General features: G+C 37.8%; 2 protein-coding genes across 3 annotated transcripts in view; one reads left to right on the top strand and one right to left on the bottom strand.

The window, feature by feature from the left end:
• Positions 1 to 6,806, top strand: part of LOC105358156 (neurotrypsin) — a 30,014-nt gene extending 23,208 nt beyond the window's left edge. The window contains exons 12-13 of the mRNA XM_078953245.1: positions 3,296 to 3,591; positions 5,083 to 6,806. Coding sequence (XP_078809371.1) covers positions 3,296 to 3,591; positions 5,083 to 5,405 — 619 coding nt within the window. The 3' untranslated portion in view covers positions 5,406 to 6,806. The remainder of the gene's footprint in view (positions 1 to 3,295; positions 3,592 to 5,082) is intronic.
• Positions 6,807 to 14,152: 7,346 nt separating this feature from the next.
• The window catches only part of LOC144981212 (bifunctional heparan sulfate N-deacetylase/N-sulfotransferase 4-like), a 42,865-nt gene continuing 35,360 nt past the window's right edge, over positions 14,153 to 21,657 (bottom strand). Inside the window, exons 9-15 of one of the 2 annotated variants that reach the window (XM_078953233.1) lie at positions 21,500 to 21,623; positions 20,790 to 20,964; positions 20,303 to 20,473; positions 19,913 to 20,022; positions 16,717 to 16,819; positions 15,749 to 15,859; positions 14,153 to 14,795 (exon numbers count right to left, since the gene is read on the bottom strand). In XM_078953233.1, the coding sequence (XP_078809359.1) occupies positions 14,766 to 14,795; positions 15,749 to 15,859; positions 16,717 to 16,819; positions 19,913 to 20,022; positions 20,303 to 20,473; positions 20,790 to 20,964; positions 21,500 to 21,623 (824 nt within the window). In that variant the 3' untranslated portion in view covers positions 14,153 to 14,765. Of the gene's footprint in view, positions 14,801 to 15,748; positions 15,860 to 16,716; positions 16,820 to 19,912; positions 20,023 to 20,302; positions 20,474 to 20,789; positions 20,965 to 21,499; positions 21,624 to 21,657 lie in introns of both variants that reach the window. The other variant, XM_078953237.1, reaches the window with a different exon arrangement.

Below are 21,657 nucleotides of genomic sequence, written 5' to 3' on the forward strand. Positions count from 1 at the left end.
AACAGACTAACAATATGAATAACTGGGTTTAACTAAACAATGTTTGTATAAATTCCTAATGGCATATTACTAATTTATCTACTCCCTCGAGGTTCACTTTTTGCTTTGAATTAGTTGACATAAGTGACTGCAGGTGGAGTTACAATACTCTTATTGGCTATTGTAGAAATAATGAGACAATTATTACAGCGGACAAATAATGAGCACGCACGTGTGTGATCTCAGTGAAATGTCATCTAGATACACCCTAGTTTTCAAAAGTATTAAGGTGGAATTACTGATTCACAATCAGACTGTAATATTCTCCATTATCAGTTTTATTTTTATATGAAAAGATATTGAAATCAAAGTAAATATCAAACACTTAAATGACTTTTTGACCTTTGTCCATAGTCTATTTGTAGCAGCATACAGGCCAAAACAGGGTCTTCTGACCTCCCAGTTTTTGACTTTAATGTGTAGTGAGGCTAATAAAGTGGCACACATTTATAAGGTAGCAGACATGCACATCAAATGGCAAAAATGTGTGATTACTTTTGCTTTTAGTATTGCTTTCAAGTTCTCTGAAACTGCATGCAAGATTCGCAATTCTCCATATATTTTATTTGGTATACAAACTGTAACCTCGGATCATGCGATTGACACATTAAACCAGTAGCTTCACAACTAGAGGATTGCCAATAGTAATAAGCCTGTTCACATTGCTAATCATTGAAAGCTGATCCACTGTGCCGAAAGATGAACATAAGCATTTATTTTTAAAATGCCAAATTTCACCAAGATACAATCTAGATTCTCTTTTAATACAGTACAATCTTTGTAAAATTTGGGAATTTCCTTAAATGCTTGGTATATTTTTCTGTACCTAATCAGGGTGCGAAAAGCGTCTTGATACTCTGCCAAACATGTAGCAAGATCCAAAGGTAATCAGATCTTAACAGCAACAGTCTGCCAAGTGTAACTTTAGACAAAGACCTGCATGCTCAAGGCCGTCCTTTTTCCTCTTATTTTCTTGGTTTTTTTTTAGGAGTTTTGCCCGGGCTCACCCTGATTCTAATGTTGTTGCTGTCTCGTTTTATTTCAATAATCCAAAGAATATTTATCAAATAATGACAAATGTTGAGATCAAGCCCCTACCTTCAGTTCTCTAATTTGACACAAACAAAGAAGTATCAAATGTTGTACTTCTTTGAAAGACAACAAGAGGCAGATTTCAGAAGGGAGCAATTGACTCCCATGTAAAAAAATAAATAAATAAATAAATACAATTAAACAATAGGACAAAGTGTACGTAAAGTGTATGTTTTTTCCAAAAAAGGGTTGCCATGAATTCCTAAAAAGTAAAAAAAAAATATTTGGTAAATTTTCCTAAAATGAGGCCTTAAAATGTTTTTGATGCTATTACATTCATATATTGTGTCAATTTAATGGCATACAATCTTCTGACATGAAATAAAAAAAAAAAAAAATGGATGTCTTAAGGTTGTGAACTGATTGTAAATCATGCCTCACCTGCTATATAATGTGCCTACGTCAGTGGTGTAAAGGATAATAATTGGCAAAGTTAGTCAATTAATCTACTTTAAACTTTTAGATTAGCTCCAAAATTCATTCCTCCCCACAGACTGTACAACTGTGCTGAAGTGACACACTATGGACTCATGGGTGTTTGTCACTCATATATTTATTTACTTGTTGCTGCAGTTGTTGTTTCCAGCAGTTTTTTTGTTCTTTAACAGTTGCTTTTGGTGTGTATCTTTACTTATTTATTTATTTTTGTTTAATTTAATTTACTCTGTCATGCAGATGTTCTTCTGCTTTTTTTATGTTGTACTGTAACACTTTAAGGTCACTTTACTTTACTTTTGCTGTACGTCACTTTGCTGCTGTTGCAGTCAATAGAATGTCCCCATCGTGGGATTAATAAAGTTTTGTCTTATCTTATCTTAAAAGCTTTAGCGCCAACAGACTAACACTAACCAACAATAGGAAATCATGGGTTTCAAAAAAATGTTTTGAAGAGTAACGTACTAAAGTCCCTACTGCCAGCATGGTGGTTAAGCAAAATATCAACTGGAGCAGAACTCCACCACAATCAGCCCAGAGTGGCGAGGGTGCTGCATCGTTTTTATGATGTGTTTGAGCTTTAGACTTCAGAAATCAATGACTTTTTACCTTTTGGATTTAACAGAGCTGATGGTTCTAATCATTTTTATTGAAACCAGGACCAAAAATCTTCATAAAAGAAGAAGACTGAGTTACTAAAAGACTAAAAGTAAAATTACATATGAGAATGACTTGTAAAATAAATATATATATATATACAAGCAGAGCAAAATTCTATAAGTAAAATAACATCAGAAAAGCATTGTGTGTGAGTGAATGTTATCAAAAATAATTGTTGAAAAAAATTAACATTTATTTTTGTAGTCCGTTCCTTTCATATGTCATGTTATGTCAATTTTTTTAACTGCTGACATTTTTTGACATTATAGTTGAGTTTTACTCCAATCATATTCATCTAATCATAATCAGTTTCTATGAAATCTGTCCAAGTCAGGATCATCAAACAGGCTGCCATGCACACTTTAGTAGCAGAGGCACACAGGTGCAATAGCTCATGAAGTCTGTGACGCCACTAAAAGGCTTTAGTTTGAGCATTGTCTGTAACCATGATGTGGATGGAGAAGAAATCATGTTAGCATGACGGCGTATACCACTAACTTCATCTAATGCTTTACATAAAAAATTCAATATGGCACAGCTTTGTGCTTTTGTTCAGTTCTGTTTCTTGGTATTTAAAAATGATGTAAAACAAAACAAAAACAAAAGTAAGAAAAGACAAATATGGCATTTTCTTTTGGAATCTGTACAGCAGAGGACCACCCTCACAATAAGCAGTAAGCAAGGGGGCCTTTATGGATTTGCCTTTTCAATCGTTCAGTTCCTTTTTTGAGTCTGTTGAGGTTTTGGTTTTTAGTTGTGAGGTTTAATGTTTATGTTCCTAGTTTTAGTTTTAGACTTTGTGTACTGAAATCAAGTCGTGTCTTCACAGGTTAACCTGCTTTCCAGGTTACAAGTTGTAGATTATGGACAGTGTCAAAAAGTTGTTTTAGTTGCACATATCTGTGATATGTTTATGGCATTTTTAGGTATACTAATAACACAATAGCACAATGCTTTACACAATATCTTGAAATAGGACTAAAAGCTGAGGGGCTCCTGGTGAATATCTTCTTTTTTTGTTTAAAAGTTTCATTCCTGACAAGGGGTTCCTGCATCTTTCCATCTACAGGTACGGTAACAGCACAAAGCTGTATAAAGTACGAGTGGGCGACTATCACTCCCTGGTCCCCGAGGAGTACGAAGAGGAATACGGCGTCGATAAAATTGTCTTTCATCCGAGATACCATTCCCACAGCAATGACTACGACTTGGCCTTGGTTCACCTGTCGCCAGGAGCAGTGAGACAAACGGCGGGAGAATGTGTGTCATTCAGCCGTCACGTTCTTCCAGTCTGCCTGCCCGCGAGGAAGGAGAGACTGCTCAAACAAGCCAGCAACTGCCACATAACAGGCTGGGGGGACACAGGTCAGCTGATAGTGTGTGCATGTTGAGTGTGTGACGCAATTTATTTATTGAGAATTTACAATGAAAAAAACTGATAGTGGCAGGAAATTACAGAAAATGACCCTTTTGCCTGGTTACGTTTTCAGAAACTATTAGTTAAATCTAAATATTGTATGTTGTTTGAAAAATACAATTATGTCTTTCACGTTTTAAAGACAGAAAATGCTACAAATTACATATTTAAAAGACTAAAACAAACAGATTTGGTGGCGAGCTTATAAAGTCTATGGGGCTTTAAGGTGGAAGGCATTTTAAAGTTCAGCCTCGGAGCCTAATCATGTGAGTTCTTATTCCCTCTCTAAATAGCCCTCGTTCCACTTCATCCTCTGTCTGCTGTTACACTTGACTGTGTCCAGAGCAACACATCTGCAAGTGATCTTTAAATTACATGCTGATGTCATTAATCATGGCAACTTAGTCAGAAAGGCCTGCAGAAGGTTATGTTAACACATTGCCAGAGCCCAAACTCCCCTCTGGGAAGAGTGTTTTGATCTCCTATAGTTGAAATTGTGTGTGATAAAAGGATTTAGTTTGTGTGGGTGGCAGAGGAGAGTCGTCCAAGTTTACTTGAGTAAGGCAGCCCGGGCTATTTAGAGTCTGTGATGTTTAGCAATGACCATTCGACTCAAGACTTTGAATAGCTGTGTGGCTTTCTTTCACTCGCATATCACACACGCAAGTAAATTTTCCACATACACATCAACCTAATGCTGCTATGGATAGTTTATGATGCTCACAGGGACCCCAGAAAAAAAAATAAAAAATAAAACTTTGGCTCACATTTTTAGTGGTGTTTCCCACTCACTTCCAATAGGATAGTTGTGGAAACTGTAGTATTGACACAGTCTATAATTTAGATTGATGTAATAGACATCTTTAGGAAAATATTTGCTACAACGTCAGTGGTGCTAACGATGCTCTTATTTTGAAGTCTATTTTTGTCTTCTTGCAGAAAAGACCAAAACAAATCTTAAATATGTCAAATTGCACCTTAATCCTGACACCTGAATTTATTTCCAGCCATGAAAATAAAATCATGTGTTTTTCCTTTCAAGTAGATTGGTTTGATGCATATTTGAATCTATAGGCATCAAGGGGTTCACTTTTAGAATTTAGATTTACAGTACATAGGGGAACAACTTAACAGTGTTGTCGCAATCTTGACCTTTTTGTTGTTGTTTTTTTTTTTTACAAATTAAAACAGTAAAATGAAGGTGTTTTGAAAAACTAAAGTTACTTCTGAAAGCCAGATTGCCACAAAGCAAGGTCATGTCATGCATGCCTGCCAAAAATCAATCATTAAAATTGCTTTTAAATGTAGTGCTAGATCATTTAAGATGAACTGATAATGTTTGCTATGCCACAGCTTGAATAATTTGCAACATGTTTTACCTGAAAAACATCAACTTGCTGAATTATCTTTATAAAATATGGCACCTTTTCCCTCTACAGGACGATCCTACTCCAAAACCCTTCAGCAGGCACCCCTGTCCCTGCTGCCACGCCGCCTTTGCCAGCAGTACTACCACAGTGCCTTCACGAGCCGCATGCTCTGCGCCGGCAGCGTCCAGTCCGACAGGCGCGTTGACAGTTGCCGCGGTGACAGTGGAGGTCCACTAGTGTGTGAGCGACCAGGGGGTGGCTGGGTGATTTATGGAGTCACATCCTGGGGTCATGCTTGCAGGACGCAGCAGTCACCCGGTGTTTACACCAAAGTCTCGGCTTTTAGCTTCTGGATACGCAAAATTATTCGGCGAGACGAGAAAACGAGATAAAAGCAACAATCACCACACCAACTCAGACTGAAGGCTAATCGTGAAGACTCTTAGGACTCAATCAGTTATTTTCAACGTACCGTATTTTCCGGACTATAAGTCGCACCGGAGTATAAGTCGCACCAGCCCAAAAATGCATTATAAAGTAGAAAAAAACACAGATAAGTCGCACTGGACTATAAGTCGCATTTTAACTTTCACAACCTTATATGACACAATCATAGCAGACTGTTTATCTAATAATTTCACAGTAATTTTTTCTCAAACTTATTTATTTATTCCTTTCATGAAGCATCATTGGCTAACTAATACTCTGTTTTCATCCTGTATTTGTAGAAACAGTTTTCACTTTTATTGCATTTCTGAATCTATGAAATCATTGGAAAAATAGAATATTATGTTGTTAGCCTTCAAGATCTTTCTGTAAAAGAAGTTTGCTGATTCTCTGAGTCACTTAACATCCTCTTAACACTGAACATACCTCATACAACAAATTGACCCAGGAACATCATCTCTGTTCCTCACAAATGAACATAACAGGAGGGTTAACAATGTATTTATTTCAATTTATTTCGAATATAAGTCGCTGCGGAGTATAAGTCGCACCCCTTGCCAAACTATGAAAAAAAGTGCGACTTATAGTCCGGAAAATACGGTACTTAGCTCATGCTTATCTTGTGGGTCAATGTTAATTGATTAGAAAACATTTATGTAAAAGCCTGACCTGATTCTTATGGAAAGGTCATAAGCACTTTTTGAACAAACATAAACATAACAGAGGAAGTTTACACCAAAAACATGTCATTCTATGCCATTTTACACCTTTATATTGTTCTGACAATGCTCTGTACATATTTTTCAATGTTTTTTGCATCTATGTATTGTTATTTTAGATCAGTGATTTGAGATGTTGAAAATGGACCAAGTATTATTCTTAGTTTCTCATAAATGCACTCAAGCATGAAGAATAATCAGTGGAATAACCTGAATTATCAAACCTGCACTCCTCGCAACATGACTTTTAACTCTTCAGTGTCGAGTGCTGTCTTCACATTGATGTGTGCTTAAGTGAAATGTGTTTCTTCAAAGTTTATCAATCATGTTTTTAGGATTTTACCTCGTGTACTTCAGGTCTTATGTAACACCAAAAAAGTATTTGACTTTGACTGTGTGCTAAGTGATGTTTGCGCTGAAAGAAATGTGTGTTTTATGTTAAACAAAGCACAAAACAGTATTTTTTAAGTATTGATGTATTATTGTATTGATATGTTGCACAGTATTTCAGTGTTGTCTAACTGTCAACACTTAAGGAAAACCCTCCTAAAAGTTGGACCCCAAACTTCCTGTTAATTTTGTGTTATGTTGTTACATCGTTATATTTCATAAACTAACTTTTCGTAAGACGTGTGTTGGATATTTACTGCAGGCAACGCTTAAGCATTTCTCCTAATGCATGTCTAGCATTCATGTATGACGCTCATTGTCTCTTATCTTATGTGTTTTGTCTTGTTGTGAGCAGCGACGGCACTGATGGCAACGGAAACCTCGCTAGAATGTTTTCTGTGAACATACCGCATCAAACAACACACCCATGACTGACACTGTGGGTACGCACACACAATCGCAGGTACGTTGTGGTATTTAGTTTATGATCTGCACTCATTTGACCGATGATGACTGGTACGTTTCTTTTTTAATTTTGGTCATTTCTATTGAAAAAGCCAAGTCAGTTTTTATACTTTGAGATTAGATGGCGAAAAAGTTATTTTTTACCCTCTAATTAAAGACATAAAAAGGACAGAAATGTTTGACGTAGACCATTGTGGTATTTAAGGTGCCTTTGTGCAATTATCAGTCATTGTCTGCAAAATGTCACTTAAGTCACTTAAAGGGTGTTGCTGAAGCGCCACAAAGGGACCAGAAGTCAGGTTCTTTATCTGGATAATCCTCAGTGGCAAAATAAGATTACAAAAACACAGTTTTGGAATTTTTACTTAATGAGAAAATGCAACCCCGTCCATTTTATTAGCCCGCTGTGTCCCTTTCAGGGTCACAGGGTTGCTGGAGCCTGTCTCGGCTAATGTTGGTCAAAGGTGGGGTACACCATGGACATGTCACCATTACGTCACAGGGCAGCAAACACAACTACTTCTTAAATTGAAACTGCTTTGGCCATTACAGAAGTCCACACCTGAGCAGGAACATGGCCAAACTTGTAGTTAAACTTCGCCCTCAAGTGGTCAGTTTGACTTACAACAATGTAAAAAGGAAGGAAATCTGTGAAAATATGTTGCTTTTGTGCTGTGAAAAATACACAAGCAAAACAAAAAAAAAAGACGTGCTTCACTGGATCTAGTTATGTCCCAATAATAATAGTAGTTACAGGAAATATTTACCCTGTTTTTTAAAACAATGACTTAAACAGTCTGTAAACCAGTATCATTTCTGTTTACTTGCTTTTACTTAACATTTCCACCTTGACAATTGAAATGTAATTCAATCAAAAAGTTTCCCACCAAATGCTTCTGATGTAAAATGTAATAAAATTTATGAGGGATAATGCCCAATGAGGTGGACATTATCAGAAATTAATGAATGAGGCCAAGGCCTGAACGGTCTGACGCAAAGAGTTGGACGGTAGCTTCTATGAATATAAATATCAAGTTACATTGTATAAATTTGTTTAAATTACACTAATATACTATCTTGACATCTTAGGATCTTCTATTATCAGACACGGTTGTGTTTTGTACCATTCCTACAGTGGTATGAGAAAGTTTTGGCACCCCTGATAATGTCCAAGATTTTTCTTCATAAATCATTGGTTGATCGGATCATTAATTTCAGTTAAAAATACCATATAGCAGATGAACACAGTGATATTTGAGAAGTTAAATGTGCTATAATTACATAACTTTTGTGCTATCTTAGATGACCCCACCCTTGCATTGACGTGTTATTCCTACCATGACAAAGGTGGATAAAGGTGGAAAGATTTCATGTAATCCATAGATGATAGATAGATGATGACTTTATTAATCCCACAATGGGGAAATTTCATATATCTGTGGCAGCAAAAAACGACATTCAGAAATAATCTGTTTAACATCAAAAAAGGACATAAAAAATGACATTCATATTAAATTATTAAGAATATTAAATTATTAAAAATTATAATTAGAAATTATAATTACAATTATTATTGAAATTATTATCGAAAATTATATTCATAATAAATAAATAAATAAATATTAAATACTACTACTACTACTAATAATAATAATCACAATAATAAAGATAAAATATGTACAAAAAATATGTCGTCAACTGCAAATGCTTGATCCCTTATGCAACCCGCCGTTGTCACATTTTTTTTTTTTTTTATTGTAAATTGTACAAATTGTAAAAAGTGCAACAACTGCAACAAAAGTAAAAGAATCAATGAGTAAAAGAAAGAAAAACACCCCTTGGACCGTGGAGTGTCACTTTGACACGGTGTTGTACAGTCTGATGGCTGTGGGGAGGAATGACCTGCGGTAGCGCTCCTTCTTACACTGAGGGTGCAACAGTCTTGTGCTGAAGGAGCTGCTCAACGCCTCTAGAGTTTGGTGTAGGGGGTGGGAGGGGTTATCCATGATGGATATTAGCTTAGCTAACATCTTCCTGTCTGCCACCTCCTCCATGGACTCAAGCCTCTACAAGTCTCTGCCTGCACTGCTCCCCGCCCAGCACACAACTCCATAAAGGACCACTGAGGCCACCACAGTATCATAAAAGGTCCTCAGCAGCTGTCTGCACATGCCGAACGACCTCAGTCTCCTCGGCAGGTGGGGGCGACTCTGACCCCTCCCGTACAGAGCATTCGTGTTGTTGGACCAGTCCAGTCTGCTGTTCAGATGAACACCCAGATATTTAAATGTGTCCACGACCTCAATGTCTGAACCCTGGATGTTCACCGGTGAGTGTGGTGTAGGGGACCTCCTGAAGTCCAGGATCAGCTCCTTCGTCTTGCTGGTGGTTAGCACCAGGTGGTTAATTTCACACCAGCCAATAAAGTCGGAGATGACACTCCTGTACTCCTGCTCATCCCCCCCTGATACACAGCCCACAATGACACTGTCATCTGAGAATGGACACTAGTGAAGATCACAAATCACTGAAGAAAAATTGTTCAAAGCACTGTCTAGTAGGTCTACATGACCCAACTCTGAACGTTAAAGTGCTTAGGAGAGCACAAGGGTTAAACAAAAATAATAAAATTTGTTTTACAAGCTCAGAGACCCTTGATCTACATACACATGTAAAGCCTATCATGAGAAGAGGTATTTAAGGTGGCCAAGAGCAAGTTTTTCTCCTCTATGCATCTTCCCTGAAGAATGTCAACATGGGAACCTGAAAACAGCTGTCAGATGACTTGAAAACAAAGATTGTTCAAGATCATAGTTTAGGTGAAGGATACAAAAAGCTTGCTAAGAGACTTCAGCTGTCAATTTCCACTGTGAGGAATATAATGAATGGAAGACCACAGGCACAGTTCAAGCAAAGGCCCGGAGTGGCCGGCCCAGAAAAATCTCACAAAGGCAGAGGCGAAGGATGGTGAGAACAATCAAACTCAACCCACAGACCAGCTCGAAAGACCTACAACATGATCTGGCTGCAGATGGTGTCTCTGTGCATCGTTCAACCATTCAGCGCACTTTGCACAAGAAGATGCTGTATGGAAGAGGAATGCGGAAGAAGCCTGTTCTGCGCACAAGCCACAAACAGAGTCGCCTGAGTTATGCTAAAGCACATTTGGATAAGCCAGCTTCATGTTGGAATAAGGTGCTGTGGACTGATGAAGCTAAAATGGAGTTATTTGGACATAACAAGGGGCGGTATGCTTGGCGAACAAAGAACACAGCATTCCAAGACAAACACTTACTACCCACAGTCAAATTTGGTGGCGGTTCCATCATTCTTTGGGGCTGTGTGGCCAGTGCAGGTACTGGAAATCTTGTCAAAGTTGAAGGTGAGATGGATTCCAGTCAGTTTCAGCAGATTCTTACAAACAATGTTCAAGAATGAGTGACAAAGTTGAAGCCGGGGGCTGGATACTTCAACAAGACAATGAACCTAACCACTGCTCTAATTCTACAAAGGCATTCGTGCAGAGGAACAAGTACAATGTTCTGGAATCATCTCAGTATATATATCTGTGGTGTGATTTAAAGTGGGCTGTCTATGCTCGGAAGTCATCAAATCTGACTGCACTGGAGATGTTTTGCAAAGAGGAATGGTCCAAAATACCTTCAACCAGAATCCAGGGGCCTCATTTATAAACGTTCCGTACGCACAAAAGAAGGCGTACGCCACTCTCTACGCAGTAGTTGATATTTATAAAAAGCAAACTTGACGGGAAAATGTGCGGTCCTTCACGCAAGCTCTGACCCAGGCGTACGCACAAAAACTGGTGAAATGAGAAACGGCGACACCGTCGGCAGATGGAAGAAACACGTGAAAGTCAAAATGACAATACTGCCTCTCATAAATAACATGAAGACTTCACAAAGCAAGTCTTACAATTAACAGCCTACACGAACACCCGTTCGATCGATCAGCAGTGAAACAAACAAAAAAAATCAAACGAAAATTACGACAGAAATTCAAATGAAAACTTATTTGCAAAAAGAAAAGTGAAATATGTTCTGCAATATTGGCATGTTGTGCAATTCATCCTCATAAATAATAGTTAACAGAACGAAATAATGTACAAAACTGATATTCTCGTCAGTGTGTCCGTCTGGCGGAGCAGATATAGGTGCGGGCGTGCGGACAGACGTACTAATTGTCCACTGGGGAAAGTTATTTTCATATTAAAACATTTCTTCATAAGCTATGGAATTATGGTATTCATGCATATGCCTTTAGTTTGTTTTATCTTTGATAAAACCATGTATGGCGTATGTCTCATCATTCACAAAGCAACAAGAAATTACATTTGCGCTGAACAATTTCCCATTTCCACGTCGATTATTACCAACATCTGTAGTTTGTCAGATGCAATAAATGGATGGAAATAAAATGCCCCATCACAATGCGTAATGACGCATAATGGCTGATCTTGCGCTCTTAGAAGATGTGGCAAATGGAAGAATTCGGAGTGAACGCATCCTTAGACAGCAAGAAGACGTGCTGGCAAACGAGGACGAGTGGCTCATGAGCCGGTTCAGACTTCCTCGAGCCGTCCTGTTGGACCTCTGCGGGCTTTTGGGCCCGGCGTTACAGAGGAGCACTCGGAGGAACCACGCGTGTCACCCGGTGCATCTGGCGCTCCGGTGCCCCCCCCCCGGTCCGAGGTTGTGAGGCTACAGCATTTGGCGTCTGCCACCGTTCGCCACTCATGTGCCTTTTTGGCATTAGTAATGCCCACACTGTGCCCTCCAAACAACATTTTTCTCCTCTTTTCCACCTCGCCAACGATAACTTCTACTTCACATTGAGTGGTTACGTTTTTTTGATTTCCTCTCTGTGTTTGCCATGATCTCGCAAGACATGAATATTCCTTTGTGGGCGTTTCACGGACTATTTATGGACAACTATAGGCGTGTCATGAAGCCGCAAAAGCTGCGCAGCATTTAGAATTGGTTGTGATTTATTAAGGGAAAGATGCGTAGGATGTGCGTGTGCACGGTTTTATAAATCCGAATATTTCTGTGCGTACGCACGTCCTATGTTTCATCCGTACGCCACTTCTGACGCAAATCCTACGCAAAGTTTTATAAATGAAGCCCCAGGTCCTTATTGGAAGCTATAGGAAGCGATTGGAGGCTGTCATTTCTGCAAAAGGAGGATCTACTAAATATTGATGGCATGTTTCTGTTGGGGTGCCCAAATTTAAGCACCAGCCTATTTTTGTTTAGGTAATTATTGCACAGTTTCTTTAAATCCAATAAACTTCATTTCACTTCTCAATTATCACTTGGTTCATCTGCTATATGATCAATTTAACTGAAATTGATGATCCAAACAACCAATGATTTATGAAGAAGAATCTTGAAAATTATCAGGGGTGCCCAAACTTTTGCATACCACTGTTGGAATGCTAAAAAACACAACCGTGTCTGATTATAGAAGAACCTAAGCTGACAGTTATTGATATAGACACTATGAACTTTATTTAACAATTTTCAACTTGTTGCTGGTTTAGCAATAAAAGTATTCTGAGAATTAGAATATGTAAATATTTAAAATAAATAAATTTACAATGTTCTAAAAATGGCACGCAGAAATAGGCTGACAGCTTTGAAACACTGACCTTCTTGTTGTTTGACACCTCGTAAATGGCATGTGCGTCACGAAATTCCTTTTGAGTCACACGGAAATACAAATAAAAAAAATACACTTGAAGAGTAAGCCATAAAAAGGCTGGGAATGTTATGCTTGGCTCATGGTGTTTCAGTTACTGCCAAGACAGATACTGGTACTATTGGAAGTATGTTTACTGTTGATTAAGTAGAGATATGGCTGGGTTTTTATGACAACCTCTTAAGAGAGATATAGAAAACAACTTGAGTTTCTTTGTAGTTTTTTTTTATGTGGTGTTTTGGAAAGATATCCATGTTTTATTGTGATAATGATGATTTGATAATGGATTGTCATTTTTAAACACCTTTACAAGAATAGATTAATCTGGTTTTACTTGAATGGCATCATTGGACAATACTAAAACTGAAATGCACATTTAGTTTTTAAACATTTTTTCTTGTATTTTGTGTGGCCTACTGGAATTATATAAACTGAATTAACATGGAGCACAACATAAATCTGCAATTACTAATCAATAATTTTACTTTGAAAAATGTTTACTTTAGCAAAAAGGAAAAAAAGGTCAAAAGTCAATGTAATCATAATGCATGCATGTTTCAGCATTATTTCATTTATTAGTGGATTATTTCTTCTCTACAATATTTTATTGCTCATCACTTTGGAGTAAAATTGTATTTTTTTTACATTAGACTGTTTTATATCCAACAAAATAAAGGCTTTGTATCTATCATACAAAAGTACATCCCTTTTAAATCGATTTTAAAATGCTAATGCATTCCTGTTCATAAACTGCAAAGTAATAAAGTTCTCTTGGGATGTCTGGATAACTATACGACCAACCTTTCAGAGGAGAGTAAACATATTTGTCCATATCATAAAAAAACAAAACAAAACAAAAAGGAAAAGAACATTTTAAGCAGTCATATTTCCTTCTTTAATTTTCCTTCTGTGTGTTCGGTTGACAAAATGGGGGCTTTTCTTTCTAAATAAATCCCCCCCCAAAAACATAGAGGTTTAGAGGGAAAGACAAAACGTTTCTCAAAGGAGACCATGACAAAGAAAAATGTGACTTTGTACTTTTCCAGTAACAGCAGCAACCACAGATCTTGGATTTAGAAAATTATTTGCTTCAAATCATGTCCAGTCCTTTTGAAGAGAGATTTTCTTCAGTCAAAATGTTTGCAGGACTCTTATGTGCAATTTGCAGGTTTCTGTTGCAGCGTCACATTTTCAGCTCTCAGGGAAAGTCTCATCTCAAAGGGTGAAAATGGAAAGTAAATCTTACATAAGCTACTTTCAATGTAAAAAATAATACAAATAAAAGAAAAAAATATACCAATAAAAGTAACAGTCCGTCACCCACCCTGAGTCTGAATTTATCCCTTTTCTCCATCAGAGTAACATCTTAAAACAACAAAAAACACACAAAACTAGTAAAAGCAAGCAAATATATTTGTATTTATTGGGTTGGAGTTTCAAAAAACAGAACTTAGTGCAACGTTATCCCTATGGAAACCACGCACAGCTGACCAGCGCTGCAAGATAACTTAAAGGAGAAAGTCAAATAACAAAAAAAACAAACAATAATATTCACTGCAGACCTGTATGACAGATCAGGAACGGGTTAGGGCAACTCTGGCCAAGCTCTCCTTGTCTCCTATAACTTTCTTTATTGATTTATTGTGGCTCATCTTTTCAGTTCCCACTTCCTTTAGAACTGTTCCATCCATCCATCCATCCATCCATCCATCCATCCATCCATCCATCCATCCATCCATCCATCCATCCATCCATCCATCCATCCATCCATCCATCCATCCATCCATCCATCCATCCATCCATCCATCCATCCATCCATCCATCCATCCACATTTGTTCCTGCTGGGTTTCTCTGTACATCGCTGACGTCCTCTCTGCTCAGCAGCGTCCCGGTTGTAGGTGACGCAGGGCGTGTCATCCTTGCCCCCGCCTCAGGGTGCATGAAAAGGCCACAGACAGTGCAGCTGAAGTCAGGTGCTCCTGGTCACTTCTGCGTCTCTGACGTCTTGACCTTTAACTCTGGCTCACAAACGCAAAGGTTATCTAACCTTCAGAAAGTGGTACAAAGAGAACGGGTTGTTGGGGGCAGGGGGAGAAAAACAGAGAGAAACTGGATAAAGTACTTTAATCATGCTTTTGATTATTTATTGATTAAAATATCAGCCGTGGAAATAGAGAGCAGCAGCGGTGAGTGCTGCAAAATTGGGTTTGTTATTTTTTTCTCTATGAGCAGCAATTCGAGTTTACTCAGAGCTTGAAGGTCAAAACAAGTCTACTTTATCAAGCTATTATGACTAAAGTCGAAAGTGTGAAATAACAGATGTACACAGCTCTAAATCCAAAGTTTCAGTATGGATCAGTGCAGCAGAGATTCTATCGTTTATTATCTAGCAGTATATGTGTTTTTTTTAAACTTTTTTTACTTGTTATTTTTGTGCAAATGCTTTAACCCTTGGGCTATTCTATGGGGTCCAGATGACCCGATCCTTACATTGATGTGTTATCCCTACCATGGCAAAGGTGGATAAAGGTGAAAAGGATTTCATATAATCCATGGACACCAGTGAAGATCACATATCGTTGAAGAAAAAAGGTTTAGCGCACTGTCATTGAAGATTGAACATGAGCTTAAAAAAGCAAATTATTTTGAGTAAATGTATTACAAAATTATTTTTGCTGGCTTGCAATGGCTTTTTAAAAGACAAATCCAGAAAGTTTGACGAAGCAAAGAATATTTCAGGCGTTTGTTGCCCTTTGTAGTCCAGTTTAAAAAAAAGGGGTAATACATCAAACAATCACTGGGTGTCACAATTGAGCAACATAACTACAGTAATTTAGAAATGGTAAAATGGGAAAACTAAGTTGTGAAAATATGAGAGATTTGTTGGTTTTATTTCATTTCTGTCTTTTTACTTAAATAAAGGTAAAAATGAAATGATCCTAAACACTTCACTCTTAAATGATTTGATTCATTGTGAGATGAGCTTGCTACTGACCTTCTGCAGCTCCTCTCTGAGCCAAGAGGGAAGGGGCTGTCCAAGACGATGCAGCAGTTTTGACAGCTCAACATTATGGTCCCTGTAGTACCTGGAGAGATATTCGCGTGCCTGAAGAGCAGAGGAAGAGAAGCAGAGAAGTGTAACAAGATTAGAAAGTAAATGGAGGGTTAAGGAAAGAGTGTTGCAAAGGTCAGAAAAAAAGGAAATAGACGATGGAAAAGGATAGGAAGCAGTTCCCAAGGAAGAAAATAAAAAACGAACAGAAATCACAGAATAAATATAAGGTTTTTTGTTTAATAAAACATATGAGCAGCAAAAAACTGTAAGTTGATATGAACTGACATATGAAAAGAGAGGTGGGGGAGCAAGAGGAAATTACATAAAAAATCCCAGAGATCATCTCTCCACCTCCTCTCTTGTCTCTCACTCCTGCTGTTCGCTCTGCCTCTCTCATCTTCTGAACTCGCTGCCTTTCCCCTCGCTGAAAGCTCAAATAAATTCTAATTACAGGTGACACCAAGGCACAGCCAGTGGCCATGTGTGAGCGCAAGTGTGGAGACAGATTGTTGGTATGAGTTTGTCTTGAAGTGAGAGTGAACATGTGATTCATCCGTGAGCTGGTCTCTCCTCTGCAGAGTCTGCAGCCAGGACAAAGATTAATGGATTTTTTTTCCCTCTGACCTGTCCTTTTCCTCAATCCAAATCTGCCCCCATTTTCTGTCTCTCACAGGTGTTATGTCACTATGAGTCCTCATAGTAAGGTGGTGGATCTCTGGATGGATCTGATTGGTTGACAGTTTTCATTATTGTCTATGTCCTATGGGACGCAGGAGATGGAGAGACTGTGGGCTGTCAATGTCAGTCATCGGATTTGTGGTTTTTTTGAATTATAAGATGGTCAGAGATTTAATTCTGTATTTATATTCTGTATTTATACGCTTTAGGACATGTACAAATAAGTTCACCTCTAGCTCCATAGGAGGGTACTTCCTTCCTTTGCTTTTCCCCAGACATTTTGTCTTTCCTCCGTCAAGGAGTTGACACCAGAAGCCCTTCTGAGGGTCAAAGCTGAGAAGCAGGAAAAGTAGACAAAAACAAACAAAAAAATGTGTTGAGTTGAAAAGCAGTGCAACATTTAACAAAATGTAGGTTAGATTTTTTTTGAGACCACTGATCAAATCACAACCATGCAAAGAAGCTTTAAGCTAATCCTCAGCTACTAACTTGGAAATGTGTGACCTGAAAAGTTGACACATCTCTCACACGAAGCAGAGAGAACTGCTTCAAATTCAACACACTCCGTTTGACTTTTCCTCTTTAGTTATCAGCATCTCCCTGTCAGCCGTGCTATCTCCTCTCCCTTTTAGTGGAACAGTCAGTTCGAGTACACTTGTTGGCTATTAGGCGGCACTCTGATAGGATGGTGAAGTAGCTTTTTTTAACAGCAAAAACTAAATGTAAAAAAAAAAAGTGAGATCATTTTTTTGTTTTTAATCTTGTTCCTATTTGCTGTCAGTTGTTGTGAGTCTAATCCTATTAAGCTTTGTTTTTCATGAGTCCAATCATTGGCCTTTCGTTGTTTACCAAAGAGGTTCTTTTCAATTTGCTGGATTTATTTTGTATTAGTTTTTTGTGATTTGTTTTAATCTTGCATTGCAGCATGGAATGATTTAAAGCAGGATCCATCAGCTAATTCCTATAAACTAACAGAATATGTCCTCTATATTTAAATAATATTTACGAAAAAAAGGTAGTGACAACACCAAAAGAATACATTTAACTGAACTCCAAGTCTACAACTTTTAAAAGCCTTCACTAAATTATATATATATATATAAAAAAACAGAGAAATTACAACTTTTCTCTTCAGTTCAGTTACATACAATTCAGTTCTACAAACTTGATTCTCCAGTGCTGCATTTTTAACATCATCCTGTTGCTATGTAAAAAAAAAGTAGGGGTGTACCAATTAATCGACTTAATCGATGAATTTATATATATTTCTATGATCATACAGTTGGTTTATTTTACTATAGCATAAAAACAATCAAGTGCATCACAGTGGACAACACACATGTGATGGCTGTAAAAACTGATCAGTACATCATTCAAGTCCAATGTGTGGAAACGCTTTGCATTTAGCAAATACATGTGATAATACACTGCGACATACTGGCGACCTGTCCAGGGTGTCCCCTGCCTTCGCCTGTAAGTGGCCAAGATAGGGTCCGGCAGCCCCCTGACCCCGAATGAGATAAAACGGATTAGAAGATGAATGACTGAATGAATGAATGTGACCATACAGTGAGGTAGAATATTCTAATAACGTTCTGTTTGAATTATTTTAATGTGCAAAAACAACAGTGGGCTGAACTTTATGGAACTAAATAGTGAATGGATTTGCCATTAATTCTTGCTTGTTTGTTTGTAAACATATTTAATTTACACTTGATTATATTGTAAGAAATACAAGTAATCTGGGAAACTTCACCTGCACTGTTCAGTATCCAGTTATTTTTCTTTGAGTCAAACTGGTGGAATTTTTGGCTAAAGATGTCCTGGATCGATTTTAGGTCATTAAATCGGATCATTTAAAACTAACCAATATGGACAATGAATTGTAGCAGCAACCACTTATTATGATAAAAATCAAATCGTTATCAAAATGAACCATAAAACATCTTGAAAAAAGATGCACCAAAAGGATTATAAATATTAATATCCGACATAAGTAATGTTGATTTTGGAATCATGCACATTGATGCATGGATTCACAGATTATTCTCCTCAAGTGCACAAACACTGAAGTAAGAAAATGGTAATAACTTGGCGGAAAACAAAAAAAATAGTCACCAGAAAAACTATAAATTCAAGTAATGTATAGGCGTCTGAAATTCCCACACAAGTACAGGAAGAAAAGATCTGTAATTCAGTCTCAAGCACCTTTTAAAATGCACTCCATATTTCACACGAATGGAAAAGATTCCTCCATGATATCCTCTTTATTTCTCTTTGAACACTTCTTGTGCATTTAAAAACCCCTGATGTAATGACCAGAATGGAGAACAGCTGCACCCCAGAGCACATTATGAGAAAACCTGTCACAGGCAGTGACCGTGGGTGTCTTTGTTCATTATGGTACATAATGTTGCTTCTAGTGTACATGTGTGCATGTTAGTCTATCTGCAGATTAAGACATACAGTATACTGTTAGAGTTTAATTTTCTTTGAGATAAATAGTATTTGTTTTGTTCTTCTATTTAACTGATGACACCCTTTAAGGAAACAGACTTTTAATTTTATTCCGTACAAAAACAGAAGAACTTATGCATTCCTATTTAATTCATACAGGGGAAAAAAGGGGGTCAACTTTTAATGAACAGGAGGATCTGTTAGTCCTCAACCGCATGGCATAAACATGTTGCCTTTTGTGTTTTACTTGAGCAACAGCAACAACATAAACAGCATCCTTAATAGTCTATCTTTTTTTTATTTTTTGCAAATTATTTGTCTCAATGAGGCTTTGAGACTCAAAACAGAGGTGAACCCGATTCCAATCACAGCTGAAAAATTCAGGATGTCCCTGTCTGGAGGCTGGAGGGCTTGCAAAGTGATTGCATTCTGCTGAGTGATGCTTGAGAAATAAACAGTTTCCCTACTCCTACAAACCATAAAGGTCACACGTAACAACTCTAATAAAGAAGGAATTGAAACGGGGCATGAAGAGAAAGAGATAATTTTCCCGGGCTATTTGCAAACGGTATATGGGAGAAACTGTCATAAGCAACATGTCATGTCAGTGTGACATATTCAGTCATTAACGTCAGCCTGGATTGCCTGAAGCTTAATAAATGGCTCTGCACTAAATCAAACACATAAACTCCAAAATAAAGAATAAAATCTAATGTGTTATATAGTTTCTTAGTTTTTCTTTAAAAAAAAAAAGTACCGGTATACCTTTGTTTTTTCATTAAATGAATGTTTTTGGCAATAGAAATAAAATGTTTACAGTATTTATAAAATACAGCAGAATGCAATAAAGGCCTAAAAAAAGACAACAGTAGTAAACCAGTAGATGTCAGACTTTTAACAGTTTTGCTTATAGCTCTACATGTGGAATAACATTTGAGCAGGTGGAACATTTGAGAGTGGAACACTCACGTTAGGGCCTGCGAGTAGTTGATGTGAGGTGTGACACCCAAGAACTTTTGGACTTCATCCATCACAGCTGCAGGGTCAGTTCTTAACTGATGACCATCGATGATCATCACCTACATGGATAAATCAGTGTATTATCAGGGTAGACTGGTTAAAAAACATTGTTTCTCTTGTATCATTTTAGCAACAAGCAGCTAAACACAATTCTCTTAAATGTGTTTAATTATTTTCGTTTTAATTTACCCTCATTTCCTTTGTTTCCTAAGAAACTCGGAACAACAGCTCACATATTAAACAAACCAATAGCGATTTCTTTTCTCAATTACAATGTGAGAGAGATCTGCTGCTTGCATGTCTGCATGAGGATAGGCTTGTATCGGTGAGCATGCATACCTGATTAGCAGGATAGAACGTCAACCACCTTTCGAGGTGTTTGGCATAGAGACCGGGGATGAGACAGCGGTTCTGCAGGGAGCGCAGCTCTGCGGGCGCACCTTTTCTGCCACTAATGACATCATAAAAGGTGTACTGCAGGGCTGCGGGGTCTTCGTGGGCCCTTTGATGCTGAAGGTGCACAATATTGAAGGAGGCTTTAAATCACATACTGAAAAAAACTATTTTGAAAAAAAGTGAGATACCATTTAGGATGGCATGTTAACAACTTTCCTTTCTAATTTAAGACAATTTAATAATAGGCTGTTGTGTCATTTTTCTCATAATGGATATGCAGTTACACAATTGTTCCATAAAAGTGACATCAAGCACCCTTATTTGGATACATACAATTATAATCTGTTCAGTAATTGAAAACTTTTGTTAAATAAAAAGTATAAAAAGTCAAAACCAAAAGATGAGCAGTACATACACTTAGTTTACTTGCCTGATACCAGCTGTAGGCTCTGTCTGAGGGGTTGATAAGCAGGGTGATGATCTTGGCCTTTGGCAGCAGAGCAGCGGCTCGCTGTGGAGTCTCCTCTGAAGGGAAATAGTTGGCGCTCTTCTCAAACAGGAAATCTGTGCTAACATTGGAGGGAACAGGGAAAAACTCCATGTACCTGAAGGAAAAAAAAAACCTGCATGCTTAAGAGCCACAGCTCAAACACAGTCATCTAAAACATCAAACATCAACTTTAACAGCACTGTTTGGTGTTTTTCAAAGACAAATGTGTTTCCTAAAGTCACCTTGTTCTGAGCTATATCTGTGCTTAACCAAGCTTGATATAATCTTGATGACATAGTTTAAACCATGTTTAATGAAGGTTTTTTTTTTAAAATACAAGTTTTTTGGATGACTTTGGAGAATACACCAGCTGCCTTGCTGTCAGCCAAGTAACCCACTTATGGGTCAATTTAGGAACCATATGTCTGTGGGCTTAAATTTACCAGATTAAAGGATCACTTTGAGGAAGCTGTTGTGCTGTTTTGAGATGCCTAAAGTATCATTGAAATCTGCCTGACGCGCGACAAACACGGAGCAGAACAACCTTGCAAAAAGGAAAATGAAAAACGGTTGTTTTTTATCTTTTATTTCACCTCTGGCTCTGGCTTGTAAAAGACAAAGAATGAAAGCGTGGTGCCGAGCGTTATTACCAGTCGATCCCTTTGTGGTAGTTGTTGGTGTTGAAGAACTGGACCTCCTCGTAAGTCTTTGGACTGGGAAAGTTACTGGATATGGAGGGGTGCATGAGCAGGAAAAGATAAAGTGCTGTCGTTCCTGGAAGAAAAAGGCATAATTCATTACCGGCTAG

Source organism: Oryzias latipes, chromosome 1 (assembly GCF_053564925.1).
Source record: "Oryzias latipes strain Hd-rR chromosome 1, Olatipes_Hd-rR_3.1".
Taxonomy (NCBI): Eukaryota; Metazoa; Chordata; class Actinopteri; order Beloniformes; family Adrianichthyidae; genus Oryzias; species Oryzias latipes.